The 21,090-nt window shown below is 41.8% G+C and overlaps 1 protein-coding gene across 2 annotated transcripts in view; it reads right to left on the minus strand.

Annotated features, from left to right (window-relative positions):
• Positions 1-21,090, minus strand: part of GXYLT1 (glucoside xylosyltransferase 1) — a 43,183-nt gene that overhangs the window by 7,077 nt on the left and 15,016 nt on the right. For both annotated transcript variants that reach the window (XM_036889609.2, XM_036889610.2), the window contains 5 exons: positions 17,824-17,995; positions 15,199-15,324; positions 12,222-12,473; positions 7,805-7,928; positions 7,333-7,505 (listed from right to left, as the gene is read on the minus strand). In XM_036889609.2, the coding sequence (XP_036745504.2) occupies positions 7,333-7,505; positions 7,805-7,928; positions 12,222-12,473; positions 15,199-15,324; positions 17,824-17,995 (847 nt within the window). The remainder of the gene's footprint in view (positions 1-7,332; positions 7,506-7,804; positions 7,929-12,221; positions 12,474-15,198; positions 15,325-17,823; positions 17,996-21,090) is intronic.

A 21,090-nucleotide genomic window follows, 5' to 3' on the forward strand; every position in this document is an offset into this window, starting at 1 on the left:
CGTTTGTGGCAGCCCTCCAACCAGCACGTCTGTTGGGGCCATTTTTCAAACGGCATTTGCTCACTCGTGTCTGTGTGTCACATTTTGGGAATTCTCACGATAGTTCAAACTTTTTCATTATTTTCATATTAGGGTGTCTGCGATCAGGGATCTTCGATGTTGCCATTGTAATTGTTTGGGGCATCAAGAACTGCACCCATATAAGACGGGAAACTTAATAAATGTGTGTGTGTTCCTACTGCCCCACTGACAGGCCATTCCCGTCTCCTCTCCTCGGGCCTCCCTATTCCCTGAGATGCAACAGTATTGAAATTATGCCAATTCATAGCCCTACAATGGTCCTAACGTGTTCAAGTGAAAGGTGGGTCACATGTCCAACGCCAGGATTGGCAGAAAGCCGAGTCTCTTGTACCAAACCAGTAGCCAGGGTATGACGCAAAGGAAAATCCTTGAAGGAAATTAAAGCGCTGCTCAGTGGGCACCCGGATGGAACAACAGGAAACAGCCTCACTGCTGATACGGAGAAATGTGAGTGGTCCGGACAGATCGCCCTAGCCGAACAGGCCCTTAAAACACAGCCTCATCCTCAGCAAAGTCCCAACCCACCTGTCTTCAGTTCTCCAAAAGCTGAGCAAGGGGAGGAGGCTGTGTGCAAGCTGGGAGGCTGGCAGAGGTTGGTTCATGAGGTTTAAGGAAAGAAGGCGTCTCCATAACAAAAAAACACAGGGGATGCAGCAAGTGCTGATGGAGAAACTGCAGCAAATTATCCAGAAGATAATGAGCCAAAGTGGCTACGCTAAACAACAGATTTTCTGTGCAGATGAAACAGCCCTGTTCTGGAATAAGGTGCCATTCTAGGGATTTCATAACTGGAGAGGAGAAGTCAGTGTCTGGCTTCCAAGCCTCCAAGGACAGGCTGACTCCCTTGTCAGGGGCTAATGCAGCTGGTGACTTTAAGTTGAGGCCAGTGCTCACTGACCATCTGAAAATCCTGGGGCCTTTAAGGAGTTTGCTAAATCTGCCTGTGCTCTGTAAGTGGGACCACAAAGCCTGGATGACAGCACTTGTGTTTATAACATAGTTTACTGAATATTTTAAGCCCACTGTTGAGACTTACTGCTCAGAACAAAAGATTCCTTTCAAAATATGGCTGCTCACTGACAGTGTGCCTGGTCACTCCAGGCTGACAGAGACAGGTGAGATTCATGTGGTTTCACGCCTGCTCACACAGCATCCATTCCTTAGCCCACGGATCAAGGGGTCATATTGACTTTCAAGTCTTATTAAGAAATACATTTAGTAAGGCTACAGTTGCCAAAAGCAGTGAATTCTCTCATGGATCTGGGCAAAGTAGATTGAAAACCTTCTGAAAAGAAATCATCATTCTAGATGTCATTAACAACATTGGTAAATTATGAAAAGAGGTCAAAACACCAACATGAAGAGGAGTCTGGAAGAAGCTCATTTGAACCCTCACGGATGATGCTGAGCGGCTCAAGGCTTCAGGGGAGGAAGTCACTGCAGCGGTGGTGGAAACAGTAGGAGAGCGAGACCTAGACGTGGGGCCTGAAGACGGCACTGAACTGCTGCATCTCAGGAAAAAACTTGAGTGGATGAGAAGCTGGTTCTCGTGGATGAAAAAGAAAGTGGTTTCTCGAGATGGAATCTGCACCAGGTGAAGATGCTATAAACATTGTTGAAATGACTACAAAGGACTTAGAATATGACATAAACTTAGCTGATAGAGCAGCAGCAGGTTTGAGAGGACTGACTCCAGTTTGGAAAGAAGTTCTGCGGCTGAAATGCTGTCAAACAGTATCACATGCTACAGAAAAACCGTTCGTGAAAGAAGAGTCCATTGTTGTAGCAAACATATCATTGTCTTAATTCTATGGAACGGCCACAGCCGCCACCTGAGCAGTAGCATCAACACCCTGGCAGGACCTTCCACCAGCAGAGATCACAAGTCAATGGGAGCTCAGACGGTGGTCAGCGCTTTTCAGCAGTAAAATATTTTTGAAATTAAGGTACGTACACCCTTTTTAAACATAATGGTTTTGTACACCAAAGAGACTACAGAAAAGTGCAACCATAACCTTTACATGTCCTGGGAAATCAGAGCAGTCATGCGGCTTGCTTTACTGAGCCCTGTGCTGTAGTGTGGTCTGGAACTGAACCCGCGGTATCTCCGAGTTATGCCTGTTTACGCACTAATGCATTCACGCTTCACACCAACGTTAGGACATAAACAGGTAATATATTTAGCCCTGTTTATAATGAAGCAACTAAGGCAGGGGGAGAGAATTTTCCCATGGTTGCAATGCTAGTAAGTGGCTAAGCCAGGATTCCACACCAGCTGCCAAGCCCCGAAAGTCCACGTGTCCCACCAGCACACAGCACTGCTCATCCGACAAGCAACTGAGGCCAGGCAAAGTCAGTTTCAAACAGCCCCAGTTTCCAAAGGGATGCTGGGAAAAGTGCTGTGCTGAATACCGATATGCCTAAATGTACCTGGGTTAAAAGCAGCAGCCAAATTGCAGAAGGCTCCCTTCGTGAAGGTCTACCATGTTTATCAAGGGACACTGCCACGTAACAGCTTCAGTGAGTACAAAACCCTTGGACAACCATGGTTGAGAGGCAGATAATAAAGGAAAGACCGAAGCGTGGTCTTTTTCTTATTATGCAATGACAATAGAATGAAAACATAACCACAGTGTTTTTAAGTTAATTCCCAGGAATATGAAGTACTCGAGATTCAGTTCACTCATTTCCAAGTGATTTAAGTCCCGGTGTTTTCGTTTAAAACTTTTTCCTCACTAGGAAAGTCTTTTGATAAATATACTAAAATAAAAACAGTGCCTCATGAATTAGAACTTTTAGCCCATCACGTAACACAGGTAATTCGACCTCTGAGAGAAGATGATAAATCACTAAATTCCCACCTGTGTACTTACGGCCTAAAGTCACTGCCCTGCAGGGCCCGCAGAGTCGCGCAGGCCAGGACCTGCATCCAGGGGTCCCCCGCCCAGAGGCCCAGTGCCCTTCCCAACCTGCCTGCAGCGTCTTGCCATGCTGCGTGCTGCGCCCGCCTTGTCCTCAGCTTTCCTCCGCCTGGTGCTCAGCCTACAGCTCTGCCCACCCGTCAGCGCCGCAGAGAAGCCTGTCCTGACGCAGCTCCTCACGGCCTCGGCGCGGGCACAGCAGCCAGAGCACAGACTTTATACATGAGGCTGTCAGCCACTAGGCAGAGGTAAGCGCTGAGGCCAAGGTGACCAGTTTGGTGATCTGAGGCACTCTTGAAGAACAGAACATGGTTTAAAAACACAGCAGCGTGGCAGTTGCGCCCAAGAGATGTGGAACACCATCTCCGAAAAAGGAGGCGCGGCAGGCGGGGACGCTGGAGGCGCCCTTGCAGGGAAAGTTATGCAAATAAAAGCAGGTGTGAAGTAACTCAAAGTTGACACACACACCAGGAAATGTAATAATTTAGAGTGAAATATATGAAGCAGAAAGTACCTTATAGAGCAATAAAATGTTTTGTTCCCATTTTGAATTTGCAATTTTTAATCTTAATATTTTTATTCACTCAACAACTAATATTTAACAAATATGTATAGACTGTAAAAACTGATTTGCTGGCAGTCATAGCCATGCATTTACATTTTAAGGATGGTTCACATCCCTTATAATTCATACTGTTCACTGCATTCCATGGCGATGACTAAGCTTCTGTGTGAAACTTGCATAAATACCCTTGTCTGGATGCAGTTCTCTTAAAAATCATGCCTCTCATTGAATAATAGATAAGGGAAGATAAAACACTAACCAAGAGCACCAAAAAAGACCAATTACCTTCAATAAGTTGAAAAACAGACAGAGCTATAATTAACACAGACCCAAAACAAATGTAAAAAAATCATTAATTCAATATTTGAAATTATTTTAAATTAAAAACTTTTTAGAAATATAGTATAATTAACCAACTAAAAAACATTACTCATCTTTTTAAAGGTAGACATTTATAAAAGGTCGACAACATCAAATAAAACTAAAACTAGTGAGATTTTAATTCCTTTATTTTTTTAATGCTCAAAAGAAACAAAGAGATCACGTTTTTATAGGAATGTATTTCTTTTCCATCCTGCTAAGTCTCAGAACCTCAAAAGTACATTTCTTCATTTTTATCACCTTTTGACAACCCAAGATAAAGCATTATTAAAGTAAGATACTGATTTCTGAATGCATACAGGTCTGCTACATTAAACTGAACATCAACACTAAATTTTATAATTCTTCAGTGTGTATAGCTATATTGTGACAAACTGATTATTCAGAAACTTTATCTGTCAAGTTTATAGGACAAGAAACTTAGCAAATAATACACTAACACTGTAGCCTACAATGCTGTTCTCACTTGGCCCACCATCGAGTTTGAGCAACATGGTTTCCAGGAGAAAACTTGAGTTCCTTACCATTTCAGACAATGACCCTAACAGGACGCTGCTCCTCCTTGACCCTAGCCCACCTCTGCCCACGTTCACCCGCCGCTCCAGTCAAAGAGAACAGCTCTGCACCTGACCTCTCGTGGGTTTCTCACAAGCCCTGGGCCCTTTCCTCAGGCAGTGCCCGGCCCAGAACCCCTGCTCACCTGGCAGACTTACCCTTCAGGGCCCACTCCAAACGCCTCCCCGTCAGGCGGGCCCAAGGCTTCCCTAGCCCTTCAGGGCAAAACTGTCACAACTCAGTCATGTTCTGGTACTATCTCTGTCACAGTGGTTTACAGAGTTAAGTATTTTTATCCTCATTCCTATTAATGAGGCTGTACTAGACCAAAGGGTTTCAGTCATAAAATAATAAGAATGAGGATCTAGCAAACAGGGGCCTAGGCCCTTCTCCTGACCCCACACCTGAACTGAACCAGCGCTCCTCTGATTTACTGAGAGTTCGTCCCCATGTCCACCTAAGACTAGGCATAGCCTTGCAGAGCGGCACACACCTCCGTGAGACGTGCATGGCCACATGTGCTCCTGCCCAGGCACCAGGGAGCTGGCTGCAGGGACAGCAGTGATGCAACTCAGCAAAGCCGCAGACCCCAGCCTCATTCGGGTTTGCCCCTAATCTTGGTCCCAACACATGCACAGAGACTAGTTCAAGCAGCAGTCTAGAGGTACATGAAATAGAACCAGCTTCCCCAGTCGACACAGCTTAATCACACAGAGGACTGTAAGGACAAGGGGAAAAGGGCATGGACAGCTGGGGCCAGGGTCAGCGAGGGGCCGGGTGATTCTTTCCCAAACTCAGTATAAAGCAAATGCTTAAAAGAGAAACCCCACTTACAAAGGCAACAAAGAAGGTACAATCCTAAGCATAACCCAAAGATATGATCAGGACCTATACGAGAACTCTGAAACATGCCTGGAAGACACAGGTGCGCAGACAGCCGCTGTTCCTGATTAAGATATCTCAGCATCACCCAAATGTCAGCAGCCCTGAAGCTGTGTATGAAGCTGACACACTCCCAACAAAGATACCACCAAGTTTTAATGTTGTTAAGAGTTGACGTTTGTGGAAAAATAAATATCCAATAGCTAGGAAACACCAAGAAGGACAGGCTGTACAGAGGGACTAGCTCTGCCCAACATTCAAACACAGCACAAAGCTGCATGATTTACATAGTGCGGTGTGAGCGCACAAACAGACAGGCGAACAGAACAACACAGAAAATCCGGGGTTCACAGATGGGGCTCTAGCACATGGTAAAGTCAGAATTTCAGATCTTTGGATTAAAGATAGACTTTTAAAGAAATGGTGCTGGGACAAGACAGCCATTTGGAATAAGGTCAAATTAGATCCATTCCTCACTCAATACAAAAGAATAAATTTCAAATTGAACACAGGACTGAACGTATAAACGAAACAGTACGTAGGTGAATCTTTCTCTAGCTGAGTGTAGGTAGGAAAAGGCTTTGTGATTATCGCTTTTTTTAAAAGGGGTTGATAAATGATTGCATAAAATTTTTAAAAAGCAAACAAACAAGTCTGGCAAAAAAATGCCACAAAGTCAAATTGGGAGAAAATATTTACAACAGATCCCAGATACAGGACTAATAACCCCAATATACAGAAGAACTTGCAACAGTTGGTGGGAAGGGCGAGTAGAGACCAAAACTCCCCACAGTGATGGCTGCACAGCCCTGTAACTACACTAAAACTACTGAATTATACACTTTAAATGAGTGAACTTTGAGGTATATAAAACACATATCATTAAAGTTATTTTTAAAAACCTATAGGAGAATAAGCCAAAGATTTGGAAGACAACTAACAAAAAAAAAAAATATAAACATGGCCCTATTAAACATATAAAGAGATGTTCACCTCATTCATAAGAGAAACGAAATTAAAACTAAACTAAGACTCCGTTTCTCAATCATCAGAATGGCCAAATGAGCCTGTGGGGAACAGGCCCCTCACAGACGGCCAGCAGAAGGCAGACAAACCCTGGGTGGGGAGGGAGGGGCAGCACCTTCAGTCCAGCAATTCTCCCTCCAGGAATGTCTTCAGTCTGTGACCACCACACAGACGCGTCTAAGCAAGAACCAAGAGCGCACACCAGACCTAGGACAGGAATTCCGATGGGAAGCAGGGTCCTTACCTGATTTTGAAGAGCCTTCCCTTAGTCTGTGCAGAAGAGGAAAAATTACTACACAGTGGAGAAATTGGACATTCTGACTGAGTGATGAAAACACCACCGCCAGTGAGGGGCAGGAAGGCCAGGGTGACTGTGGGTGCGATACCCTGGGGACACAGAGTCACTTCCACAGTGTCCTGGCCGGGAGGGCAGACCCGGACCTAGTCCTAAGGAAGCGGTTGGCAAGCCAGGACCCAGGATGCTCTGATGGTGACAGGGGAGAAGCAGTCTGCTCTCCAAAAATGCCCATGTCGTAAGAGACGAAAAGGGACTGAGAAACTGTTCTAGACCAAAGGAGACTCAACATATAGGGATGGTAGACTGAAGAATTTTATCAGCTAAATCTCCTGAGTTTAATATCTGTACTGCAGTTAATAAGAGAATGTCCTCGTTCTTAGTGAAAACACACTGAAGTTTTTAGAGGTAAGAAAGCATTATGCACGCAACTTACATTCAAATCGTTCAGAAAAAAACGATGCATATACAGAGAGAGAACCATTGATAAAGCAAATGGGGTAAAAGTTTAATAACTGATAAACCTGAGTAACAGATCTGGAAATTCTTTGTACTACTGCAAATTCTCTCTAAGCTTGAAAGTATTTCCGCAATTTAAAAAAATCAAAAAAACCACAAACGCTTACGTTTCTCAGCGCCTCATACATAGCTCTAAAGGCTGGTTGCTTGTCATCATGGTAAACACCTCTGTTCCCGTGGAGAATGAAGATCCCTTCTTCTTCTGCTTCTGGGCAGTTGCTTCCGTACAGACAATGGTCTGGCCGATAATTCCACTGACACGGAAAAACAAACAGGCTTTCTATGTGGAGAAAGACAAAGCAATGAAGTAAATAACCCTAAGTCCACAGAATTGACAGTTCATAAAAATTTAGTTTAAAAAAACAGCTCTTAAACTTTAAGGTTTCAAATTATAAAAAACAGGTTTGGCATTTAGATCTCTTCCTACTAAATCAATATTTAAGAGAAGTTCTAGTCTGTCAAATATAAACAGTGAATGACCGTTAATATGAGCCAAAATCAAGTAAATGCATTTCTCTATTTTCAACTAAATATACTATGATTACTTTTTACAAATGCAAAGAAAATTTAAATCATTACCTGGATTATGAAAAAATATGATATTCAATAGATCTTGATCACCCCATGTGATGTTTAGCTTGTATTTTTTAAGCAACGGCATAAGTATATCTCCCCAGCGCAAGCGTACAGCCGTCATATCGTTCTGTTGGTAAATGCATTAAAAAGATCTCAGCCTCCAGGTGGAACATGGCAGCACAGTGAGGGTCCCCAGTCTTCCCTCAGCAATCATTAGAGGGCAAGAAGGAGAAATGTAAACTTTTGTTACAAAACCAGTGACCCTACTGTGAAAGCTAAATGTGAGTAGGGCTGTCCAGCTCGAGTGGGGAAGGTGACAAGAGGATATTTGAGGTAGTATGTAGGATTGACAAAACCAATACAAATCGAGAAAGGGAAAGAGAGTGGATGATAGCTGAAGCACTGTGACCAAGACCTCATCGTAAGATGAAGGTAGTCTCGGCACCCGGGTCACATGTCCGGACACAGCACCTGTGTGTACGCGTGGAGCTGCGGTGGAGTAAACCTTAGAATGTAAGCAGGACGTATGGACGACGGGAGTGGCGCAAGGCACACGCTCAGCACTAGCTAGTACCACTGCTACCATGATCACCTGTACTCCTACCCTGATTTTGTAATCTTCACAGCTGGCATTTCAAAGAGATTATTTGAAAGCAGATCCCAGATTCAAAAAGACATATGCACCCCTATGTTTATTGCAGTACTATTTACAATAGCCAAAAAATGGAAGCAACCTAGGTGTCCACCAGTAGATGAATAAAGAAGATGTGGTTCATATACACAATGGAATATTATTCAGCCATAAGAAGAAAACAAATCCTACCATTTGCAACAACACGGATGGTGCTGGAGGGAATTATGCTCAGTGAGATAAGCCAGGCAGAGAAAGACAAGTACCATGTGATTTTACTCATTTGTGGAGTGTAACACAAAGCAAAACTGAAGGAACAAAAGAGCAGCAGACTCACAGACTCCAAGAAGGGACTAGTGGTTACCAAGGGGGAGGGGTGGGAGAGGACAGGTGGGGAGGGAGGGAGAAGGGGATTGAGGGGCATTATGATTGGCACAAATGATGTGGTGGGGGGGTGTCACATATAGCACAGAGAAGACAAGTAGTGACTTTATACCATCTTACTACACTGATGGACAGTGACTGCAATGGGGCTTGCAGAGGACTTGATAATATGGGTGAATGTAGTAATCACAATGTTTTTCACGTGAAACCTTCATAACAGTGTATATCAATGATACCTTAATAAATAAATAGATAAATATACTTTTTTAAAAATGTAGTTCTAGTTTAATTTTAGCCAACCTACTACAAAACTGCACATTATATTAGAAGCAATTAGTTTCATTCTTAGAATTTTATGTATGCTTATCATTATCAGTCTCTTTCATACATAAATATAAAACTGACAGGTGGCTCTCCATACTATGTTCCAGCAGTGCTAACAGAGAAGTCACCAATTCCTAAGCTTAGCGACCCCAGTAGCCTGTGAAAAGTTCTGTGCTTTTTGATAATTTTTGTTCATTGATTATTGTTCTCATACTATATATATATATATATATATATAAAACACAGTAAAAGTCCTGCACCACATGTATCTTTCAAATATGTAAAAACAACCATCACGTCCACCTCACAGTAAATGTTCTCTCTGCCAATATTTTTCAGTAAGTCATTAACGGCCTGGTTTCTAGAATTTTCCACCATCCTCTGCCAGTAATCATCTACTGAGTTGCTACTTTATGCCAGACTCCTTGCCCTGTATTCTAAATACAAAGTTGTTCATGTCCTGCCCTCCGTAGGTAGAGAAAGCACACAAAACTTGTTTTACAAAGTAATATATGACAGGACATGAGCAGGGAACAGTAAACATACAAGGAAAGGATTCCCAAGATGCTTTATTTATATATTTTTTTCTAATAAATAGAAAAAGGCTAAGAAATATCCTTACAGGGATTCAGCACTGCAAACACCGTCCTAAAGCAATAGCTAACCAGCATTGTATTGCCCATCAAGCATTCTGAGAAACAACAAAAAAGTAGAATCTTCACTATTTTGATTTTTAATATATGTATGTAAGTACAATACATCAGGTCGGAACTGCACATCATGGATGGCAGGCACTGTGTGGCAGCAGAGCAGATTAAGGATTTAAAGCACGGCCACTGTCCTGAGTGAGTAGCAGCCTTATAGTTTTTCACATAGTAAGAACCATGGGGCAACGTTCTTGGGTTTGTATCAACAGCGTGGAGAGTTATTATAAGGAATTCAGTGATATCATCAGAGCTCTAAACCCTAAGATCTGTGCCAGAAATTATAGAATTAGTAGGAAAAAAATACAGCAATGTTTGCTATAGATATAGTCTGGAAAACAACTGAGAAAAACAAAGACATATGATAAAAGGAATCAAAAAACCAATTTTGTAGAAACATCTCAGACATTATACATATAATAATCTTTGAAAACAAAGCTGATCTGAGTTGTCCCACTGGGTAAGAATAGGACCGTCTGGAACATGGGGGTTGGGGGGCAGGTGTAAAGAAAACTGTACCTTCAGAATCTGTAGAGTTGGGCCTCTACCATTTTTCTTCATTAAGTCATTAGTGCACAGAAGAAAATGAAAGTGTGAAACTTTAGAAATTACTTCAATTGCCATCTCTACATCTCTAGCTGGTTTAGAGCACACCACAGACACAAGGATAAAGGGGAGTGGGGAAACTGTTCCAGGACCTAAGAGTGACACTTAAATAAAAGGCTAAGTAGCAAATGATAATAGATTTGAACTATATAGCTGTAAAATGATAATAGATTTGAACTATATAGCTGTATTTTGAAAGTTTAAAAAAATTCAATAATGGTGTTACACTAAATTGTATTTTCTTTGCAACTCTAAATTCATAATTCTATGAATTTCAAATCAAGAGTTACAGAAGTCACATTATTCCTTAGGAGACAATCTTAGAGCACCATCTTCTGGTATAATATTACCGTGTGTGGTCTAACAATCAGAAGAGGAAGGAAACTCATGGAATCACACCCATCTTACTTAGTAAAACTTTATGGTATATAAGTTTTACAATTCAAGCTAGATTAACAAATTGGTAACTGAAGAAAGATGTTCAGTGCTAAGTAGGAATATGGGTTACATACCTCTCTAGTGCACTCAACTGTGGGGGACAAAATGGAAGTGAAATCAAGATTTCATAAAGGTTCAGAAAATGGGAAGGAAAAACAACCAGGTTTACAAGATCCACAGAAGGGGAGAGGGTTGGGTGAGCTGCCGAGACTGAGACGGTGATGGCCGCCGCTGCCCCAAAGATAAATCATGGGAGCAGCTCTAAATGAGGCCGAGATCACATGGGACGCGCAGGGAGGGGCGAAACGGTGCAGGGATTCTGGTCATATAAGGAAAATACCTGACAGACACATATGCAGGTAGACATACATCTACCCTCATACCATAAAAGACCTCACATCCCTTAATGTTTAATTTGGTCCTACCCAGATGTAAAGGGATAAACAGCAAGTCTCTACAGGTGTTTCAGAAGTCACAGCTTTTAGCTAACATTTAAGCACTTACTATGTGCCATGCTCCACACTAAGCATTTTAAATGGATCTCTTTTAAACTGACAACCTACAAAAATCTGTTTATTATGTCTGCTTTTCAGTTGAGACAATGATGTCTGAAAGTCAGCTAACTGGCTCGTGTTGAACAGTGCAGAGGTGGCAACGTCACGCGTCAACTGAGCAGGCAGGCTTCAGTGCCCACAGACTGCGGTGACTCAAAGCTCAGCACATGCAACTCCTCACCGGGGAACCGGTAAACAGGACAACATACACCTGTATTCAACACATGGATGTGCAATCAGAGAAACTAATTAAACAGTCTGACTATTCCATTGACCCCATAATTTGAGAGGTAAGAAACATGCAGGGATTTTTTTTTTTTTAGGTTAACTCCCAGTAGCACCAAAAGAGCCAACGTTTACTATATATCAGCCACCGTTCTAACTAATCCAACCCTCACAAAAGCCCAGTGGCGGAGGCACTGCTGTCTGTCATCCTCAGTGCACAGATGAGAAAACCGAAGCCCGGGTATGCTCAAAACCTGCCCACGGCCCCAGGGCTCTGGACCAGGCCGCAGGCTCCAGAGGCTCACGCTCCTAGACCCAGACGTCGGGCTCACTGCTCAGCACACGGCTGCTTCGCTTCACTGCGCTGTCATCTGGCCTGACCTACTGCAAGGCCCCAATAAGCAGGATACTGACACACTTTTCTTCAATTATTCTAGGTAAGTGGAAAAGTTCTGAATCGCTCAATCTAGTTTTTAAAAAAGCGCAGTTAAACTGGAGACGATCTGGAGGCAAACCTGAGAGATGTCGGTGAAGCGCCTGTGTCCATGGCTTACCTTGAAATGCTTCCTTCTCATCCTCGTCACGTTCATCAGCATGACCCCGGAGTTCACGCCCGTTTTCCCGTAATACGGGTGCCTGGCGAAACGGTTGTACCACCCTATTCGAGGCTCCTCGTGTTCTGGTGCCATTGCAGCAATTTGTGTGGAATTAAATTTCTTTAGTAAAGACCAAATATCATCAACAGGCCGTAAAAAAAGGATATCAGTGTCGACATACAATAGTGAGTCAACTTCTTTGAGGATTAACTGTGAGGAGAGATATTTGAATCATTAATTGTAATTCTATTCATTTATTATAAAACACAAAAGAGACTTTAATTATAAAAGAAATACCTAAGAGATAAGCTAATTTATATTAACTTTATACACTAAGTTTTCCTAAATCTGTCACTTTTGACAACATACAGAGAGATATTGTGCTAGCCTTCATATTAACTTTTAGAGAAGAAAAGCTATAAAAACAAATCAGAACAAAAACCCAATATTAACAATTGGAAGAATAAATAAGATAAAAGCAATATCCTCAAAGAACAGAGAGAATAATGGAAAACAACATTAACTTAGGTGAATTTCTAGTTCAAATCTTAATTTTCATGAATCAACACAAATGAAGACCTTCTGAACTTGTTCCCTGGGGCTGTGACACCTTCCAGGTCACGGCTGCACCCTTACATCCTCCCGGTCTCAGCAGACACGGAGCCCACCTGGAACCCCGACCCCCCTCTGCAGCCTGCGCTCTGCGTTCCGTGTTTCGCCGTCTCTTACGCAGTCAGAGAAACTGCGCACTTACTGAGCAGGGGTGAAGACAGGCTTGTCTCAGAAGAAATACTGGCTATGTCCTTACTTTCTGAGAGATGTTAAATCTCCAACTTCTACAGGGATTTCCAAGAGCAATTTTTTTATTTCTGCCTGACTCATGAACTTTGGAGTCTGACTCATGCAAATTTAAATTTATTGCGTATCCCAGTGTATTAGTAAGACTCAGTGATCAGGTTAACCTAAACCATTTTAGTTAAAAACATAAGGAGAATAAGAGCTCGATCCTCATTCTGCTCCTTCTCAAAGCTGCTGCCTCTTCCTGCAGCGGAGGCTGAGCCGTCGCCCTAACAAGCAGCGGCAGGTTGACTTCTCCCCACGCTCCCCACAGCCGCCTTAATATCCCGGTAGGAAAGAAGTCTGACGCTGCCTGAATGGGAAAGGGTCAATTTTTCAAAAACACTGGTTAAGGGTATGTGTACATGTGCCTATATATCTGTCTATTTCTGGGGGACAGAAGAGTGAGGGCAAGGTTTTTATAGCAACATTCTGTCCTGTCCCATGACACAAGGTGTGTTGCTAAGACTGAAATGCTGTATACTGTTGGCAGACTAGGAAGGCACGCCAGAGCCCCAAGCTCCCTACTGGGCGACACTGCAAGCGGAGGCCACACACAAGGCTCAGTGATACCCGGGTCAGGACTTCTCTGTGGCGGCTGTCAGGGCAAGGAGTTGACAGAGCTCACAGTACTTGCCATTTATCTATTTCAAAGGAAGAGAAACTCAGTAAAAAAAGTTTACCATTAGAAAAATAAGACATCAATTTACTTAAATTTGGTTAAAATGTTGCAGAAGTAACAGTGAAGTATGAGGACAATCAGATGGGTTTCAAATATTTTATTTTAGTACTTCAAATTCCATTTAGAAATTTAAGCAGATTAAATGATCAGCAAATTTCTTATCACACCAATAATTAGACTTGTTAATAATGCAGAACAAAATGGAAGAGAAATAAGTGGCTGAAATCTCATGCTTCTCTCACCACTTATTCTTTCACAACACATTTGCGTTTATTTAGTGCCATAATGTGTTTGTTCAATGTCTGTCTCTCACATCAGACAATAAGCTCTAGAAAACAAGAAAACTGTTCAGTTCATTCCTATACCCAGTACTTCAGTACAGATGCCTGGCAGAAAACAGCAAATTATTAATTGAGTGTGACACTGCAATGATTCGACATAAAGATTTGTTTTGAACTTATCAAGCCCACATAGAGTATCTAAGACTTGTTAGCCTTTTTCCCCTATCTTAATCCCTTATTTGTGTGCCTCTTACAACAGAGCAGAGACTGAAAAAGATCACAGGATTCAAATTTGTATGCACAGCAACAAAGACCCCAGCTAGGAGGACTCAGCTAACAAAATGAGAACTTAGCTTTAAATCTTATTGATGACCTGGTTCAGTAACCTATATTCTTAATATGCTAAGAATTGCCTCAACCTACTTATAACAAGTAATTGAAGTATCTTCCCTATAATTCATATACTTTCCAGAAATCTGTGAGATTCTTAAATTCACTATTTCTACTATTATGACTATTTTAAACATTATAGTGGTCTTAACAACTGTGAAATTTTAAAACTGTGGATGAAAGCAATTCAAAATGAAAGAGGTTACCTTGCTTCTAAATATTTTCAGATTAAAATAATGATCAGCGTTTATCACCAGGGAACAACATCAAAGAGTAGCCCCACTGAATAAATGGTTCCCATTTCCTACTGACTTCACATGCCTTCAATTTTGTGTCTGTGTTAAAATATCCAGTAGAAAAGGTAAACTGGCTTGGTGTTAAGACAGAGAAACTTATTGAATGATGTGGTCTTTTAAGTGTGGACTCTAGCTTGCAGGTGACCCTGACCTGCACCTCTGCTAGCGACGTGCTCAGTCAGCCCCATTAAGGTCTGATGACCTTTACTCCTTTTTAGAGATAAAACAATTTATAGCAACTGAACGAATTAAAATGTATGAAATAGTATTTCAGCAGAAATTACTGTATTTTTCACTTCTACCAGAGCTTTTTACAGTAGCTTTTATTTGTTCTATGGGACCTTCTTCCCCCTAATGTTCAATGAAAAAATCAGTAGTGTGTGTGTGTGTCTGTGTCTGTGTAGTTAACTGATTTATATGTGACTCTTCATGAACCGGAAATGACTTACTGGCAAGAATAATCTCTGGGAAGCACATGGTTTAAAGAGCTTTTTCCACTCTGCTGCATTCTCACTTGGAAACGTTATTGGGTATAATGAATAATTGAATGTCTGCAGAAATGACCAGCTGTCAAGCTAAAAAAAAAAAGAATCAGTTTAGATTTGTTTCATTTCCAATTTTCTCTGTAAAATCATAAACCAACAGATTATTTTAAAAAGCTAAAAATTAAAATAGTCTACATCTTATGCTTTACACAGTAAAGAGAAAGTCAGATTCTTCTTTCCCACCATCTTATTTTCATGCAGCATCTTAAATCATAGTAATATGGGAGAAAGACTCCACCGTAAAGACTGGAGACACAGTGCAACTTACAAGGTCACCATCACAGAACAGAGAGCAGACGGAGCCTCGCAAGTTGTTCGCCTCCCTCAGCTTCACCTGATGTATGAATCCTCTCAATCCCCAAATTAAACTCAGAAAAATAACCACTAACTTTGTCACCACAGTATGCATGAAATAACAGAAAAGGTTTACATTCAAAGAGAGACCAATAAGAAACCAATTAGTGAACATCTGTCTATGTAGTTTTAATATGCATATTCCTAATAATAAAATATTCTGATACACATCCAATGCCAATTTTTTTTAATCATTATAAAAAGCAAAACAGACCTGAAACTCTATAACGAACCTGTTTACACTTTAGTATCCTGAATGCATTCAGTATTAGAACACTGAATTATTTCAAATTCAGTTTAAGTACGACCCATCCTTGCTGCTTCAACAGAGTTGTTGATTCAAAGCTCCCAGACATTCACGATCTGGGGATAGGCAGGAAACTAAGCAGTTAAGCCAACAGGCTGAAGATGTTCTCTTTTTGAATCCTGACAGTGTTCAAGTAATTTTTTAAAACATTAGTGCCTTCCAACATAGTTTAAGGGAAGGTTTTTGCTTCTAACACTCTGCTTTGATGTTTCTGTTAATTAGTTTAAAACACTACATTTTATTTTCCCTGTGAGGCTTATAAATCACTGAAGGATCCTTTTAATACTAAATTCAAAATGAAAGCTTTGCCATATTTTATTTAATAGTCTAATATTTAGACATCTTTTTTGCAGTAAAAGCATATTCCACAAAATATTTGATATTCTTTCTTCAAAAGCAAAGCCCGGCATTCTCAGAGTGGACTATTATAATTACAGAAAAACTAAGTTTAAAAATACATATTATGTAATCAATAACTTGCCATATTTAAACACAACACAGAAGCTGCACATAAGATGAAGCAATACATTTATTTTACTTTTTTATTACATTTTCAAAGGTTTCCACAGTTGGTAGCAATCTGTTGCTATTCTCTGAACTGTTAGGACAAAATTAATTACTCAGTTAATATTTTAGAAAAACAAGATAAACAGATCAAGATCACAAAAGCACATATCAAAAATGTAGACACTAGAAATATTTTAAAACAGTAAGTGAAACTCTTGGAATCAAATATTTTGGCAGAAAACTAAAAAACTTGAGGCCACAAGTAGTATTTTTCACTCAGATTTTTAAATGAACCAATTTAACTTGAAAAAAACATCAAATGCATACATAGTTAGACCAAGCATAAAGATCAAACCATTTTGAAAGCTTAAGTTAGTACACAGAGAGACAGAGTTGGGGGGCAGGGTGAGGGCAGAACCTTTATCATCATCTACACCACCACCTCAGAATGTGAAGTAGTGAGACTTAGATGAATTTTCTTTCTCTTATACTCTCTCCCCCATATATACCTGCTCTCTTCTTCCTGCACAGCAATAATTTTTTTGCTGAGCATGTTACATGGCTGCCCTGATTAGAGAGTACCTTTTCAGCCCTCACAAACAGCTAGGTACAGTTACATATATTGGCAAGAATGTTAAGTGCAACTTCTATGAAGTGTCCTTAGAGGGAAGGAGGGGACTGCCATCTTCACTCCCTCCTCCCTTACACTGGCTAGAATGTGGGTGTGAGGGACGGAGCCTGAGCAGCCATCCTGGACCATGAAGTAGAAAGCTTATGTTAAAGATGGCTCAGCCACAAGAGAGAAGCAGCAAGAGCCCCGGAAGACATGGAGCTGCACTTACTGCAGACTGCCTGCTTCTATGTGAGAGGGAAATAAACTTCCACCTGCCTAAGCCACTGTTTGGGGGATTTTTCTGCCACTGCAGCAAAACTGCCTGTAACTAATACAAAATCCAAGAACTTTCTTATCAGAGCAAGAAGTTACTTCCCTCCATATTGTCATTCAGGAGTTCCTTCCCCTTAAAACAGAATGGAAACCTTGTGCACTTCTGACTGAGGTGCTCCCCAGCCAAGGATGGGAACAAAAGTTAATCACAGGACATCTCAGTCAAATCACCCTGGAAAAATAAAAAGCTCCAAGCTTGGCAAAGGACTTTAATTGATCTACTTCTTTTCAAAAACAAACCTTCCTCTTATACCCAAGAACTGGACCCTTTGAGGGATGTAGTGGCAGGGAATACTCTTCACTCCAGGAGGGCAGTTACAGAATTAATATTCCATTCAATGAAGGAATAAAACAATGTCCTATTAGAGTATACCATTAAATAGTCAACTCTACAGTCTAAGTCTCAAATACTTACTATGCCTTTGAAACTATCATGCAGTTGATCTTCAGCAAAAATATGGAACCAAAGAGGTTTGATGCTGAAAATGACAGCTGACTTCAGCATGGTTACAGTCTCTTCCAGTCTTTCCCCACAGGCGACCACAGCGAGGTGCATTCTCTCAACGGGCTGTACTTTCAGTCTATACCTAATGGGAAAGAAAACCACATTTCCCGACAGTTTTAGCATAAGGCAACATATTAACAACTTTTGACCATGTTCAAAAGCTAAAGTACAAAACTTTTATTCAGAAAGCAAACGAACATCAAGTTACAGAAGCAGTACAGTGCTGAACCAGTCTTACACTCTGACCTCTGAACTGGCCTTTCTCAGCCAGCATTCCTCACCAAAAAACACAAAACACAAAGAACGACTACTTCCTCAGTCCTCCCGAGAATGGCACGTACAGGTAGTGCTCTAGGTACATGGGAGAGAAGTTAGTTCACTGTTCATACTTCCCAAAGAACACCCGCCCCCACAGCTGTGAATGGGGCCATCAATTATTTGAGTCTTCCATTCCACTTCCTTAAACTTTATTAAAAAAAAAAAAACTCAAACACACAAAAGTAGGGAGAACAGAACAGTAAATCCCCATATGTCCATCTCCCAGTTATAAGAATTCCATTCAAAGGATTCTTATTTCACCTAAACCCCTTCCTCACACCCCCTTCTGCCTCTAGTGGACCTGAAGAAAACCCAGCCACCAATTCACCCGTAAATATTTCAGTACCTTCCTATTTTCAACCATGCTGATTACAAGAAAGTTTCCTTCACAAAACTTTTTTCATTGACACACATTCAGTCCCATTTGCCAAGTAATGAGTAAGAGGCCACTTCCGAGGTGGTCGAAAACAAGCCAAACACGAGTAAGTCACTTCGGGAAGGAAGATGCCCTCGCTCAGTTACTGGCGCAGGTTCCATCCGGCCGCACGCGTCCACACGGGCCGCAGCGGGCGGCGCCAGGCCTGGGAAACCTTCTAAACCTCTCGGCAGCACAGCACTGAACTAAGAAGAATCTCCCGGCGTGTAAAGCAAAGTACCTGCGACTGCACTGCTGTTAAATGAAATGACCTGTTGATGATATAAAATAAATATGCCACCTGTAATTATGGCATAAAACAATGTTTTTGGAATTATAGCGAAAGGAATGTGAGAATGGAGGACACATAAAATTAGTAACACATTAAAGTGTTACAAGGTACATTCTGAGGTAAACATACAAATTTGACTTTAACTCAATTCTTGCTTTCAGAGATCATTTCTGTAAAATATGTAAGGACTGGGAACTACATTGTTTACTGTTAATGGTTGTGTGCATACACTACAGAGACCTGCAGTAATAATTATTTTTCTTACATTTACAGGCTGAAATTATGCAGTTTTGTTCCTCAGCACAGGACTTTGGCATCCTGAGCACTCACTCACATGTCAGGACCATGTTTCACATGAAACATCCCTGAGAAAAGTCTTGGCCTTGCTCAGGGTGGCCCCTCGGCTGACCAGGATGTCAGGAAACAGAGAATCACACTAAGTAACATTAAATACAAACGGAAACAGAGAATCACACTAAGTAACATTAAATACAAACGGCGGGCTATATGAAACACACCTGGATATCAGATCCGCACACCTTCATGCCTTACCCTCACGCACGTGGGACGCTACCAGGATGAGAAGGCAAGTCTGAACGCACGTGACGCTCTCCTGCCTTCGCTGTGGGCTGCCCCTTCCCATTCACCAGCCAGGTCTGCTTCGGGCCTGGAATAACCAGGGGAGCCGCTGAAACTCATCTCCTCCCGTGTGGCTGGGTTCCTGAGGCCTGATGATGGGGTCTCCCTGCCGGGGGGCCTCTCACACCTGGTCATGGTGACTGGCCGCCGGCAGAGCCCCAGACAGCTCTTCAGCTGAAAGGCTTTCCTCCTAGGATGTACCTCCTCCCCTGATCCCTGCACGGGGAGGCTGGAACCTAAGGTCCCCACCTTGGTGACCGGCCCTCTGTTCTACAGATGAGGCCCATCATTCTATAGATGAGGTTCTTTAAAAAGAAAAAGAAAAAAATGTTTAAGAAAAAGGAACCTTCCCAGATAACTCATGAAGCTAATTGTTACTACACGTCTTTGTTAATGGCACTGAGTGCAGAAGTCCCATACAAAGAGGGGTTCCAGCAAGAAGTTACGACTCCAGAAGCAGTGGTGACGTCCCATCTGTCATCAAGGGACTAAGATCATCATTAAGAATGAGTATTAGGTACATACTTTGCCTTTAAAATTTAGATCCACGTACCAGGAATGGACTCTGACCAATGGTTCGAGATGGGGGACAAAGGCAGGACTCAGGGCATGGTCACCCAACTACACAAACACCACCTGGCACAGTCACTCCCCTCCCGTGCGCCTGCTGGGTCGCTTCCTTCACATGGATGCTGTTACTGCGGGTCGTTTTAAAGCTCTGTCCTTTTCCGTTGACAGCAATTACAAAGCAGTACCTCCGGCCTGTCTGCACCCTGTTTCCCTCTTTCCTGTTGAGCCCCTCAGTTTGTAACACTGAAACTGCCTTCTACACCTATAATAAGGCAATGAATCAAGTTATCTTAAGCAGGGGAAGCCACGCTGACACAAACAAAAGACAAGGCAATTAAGACACACAACAGTCTTACAAAGCTCTAAGTTATCTCATCTTTCTGGCAAATGCCTCCAGATCCTACCTCTTATGATCATACGAGGACCCTCACGAAAGAATCAAGATTTGAGCATCTATAATAGGCTCCATCTGCCTAACTGGCCATCACTAGATCCTATCCCAAAGCTAAAAGCCAAGGGATATAAAAAAATAAGGAATAGTCAGGTGATGTTTTGCACAGAGTTCTCTACATACAGAGATAACAAGTATAATAAACCTTCTTTAGAACAATGAGTCAAACGATCTCAAGGAAAACAAAAATCCGTCTAACATCAGCCCCAGGGGCTCCTCCCCCGAGGCAGCCCAAGGCTAGTTTCAGTCACAGGCCAGCACTGCCTCCACCAGTTTCTATGAATGGAGGGTCGTCAACTACACGGCACTGGCTTTTCTGTTAATGTCCTTCTCACAAAAGAGGTGTAAAGTATATTAACCAGAATATAAGGAAGCATAAACATGTATTCTGTCAGTGTTAAATAGTGACAATCTTATGATTATATTGGAGAATGTTCTTGCTCTGAGGTGATACATACCGAGTATTCAGGCATGTGTTATAATGGCTGTAGC

The sequence above is a fragment of the Manis pentadactyla genome, chromosome 14 (genome assembly GCF_030020395.1).
Source record: "Manis pentadactyla isolate mManPen7 chromosome 14, mManPen7.hap1, whole genome shotgun sequence".
Lineage (NCBI taxonomy): Eukaryota > Metazoa > Chordata > Mammalia > Pholidota > Manidae > Manis > Manis pentadactyla.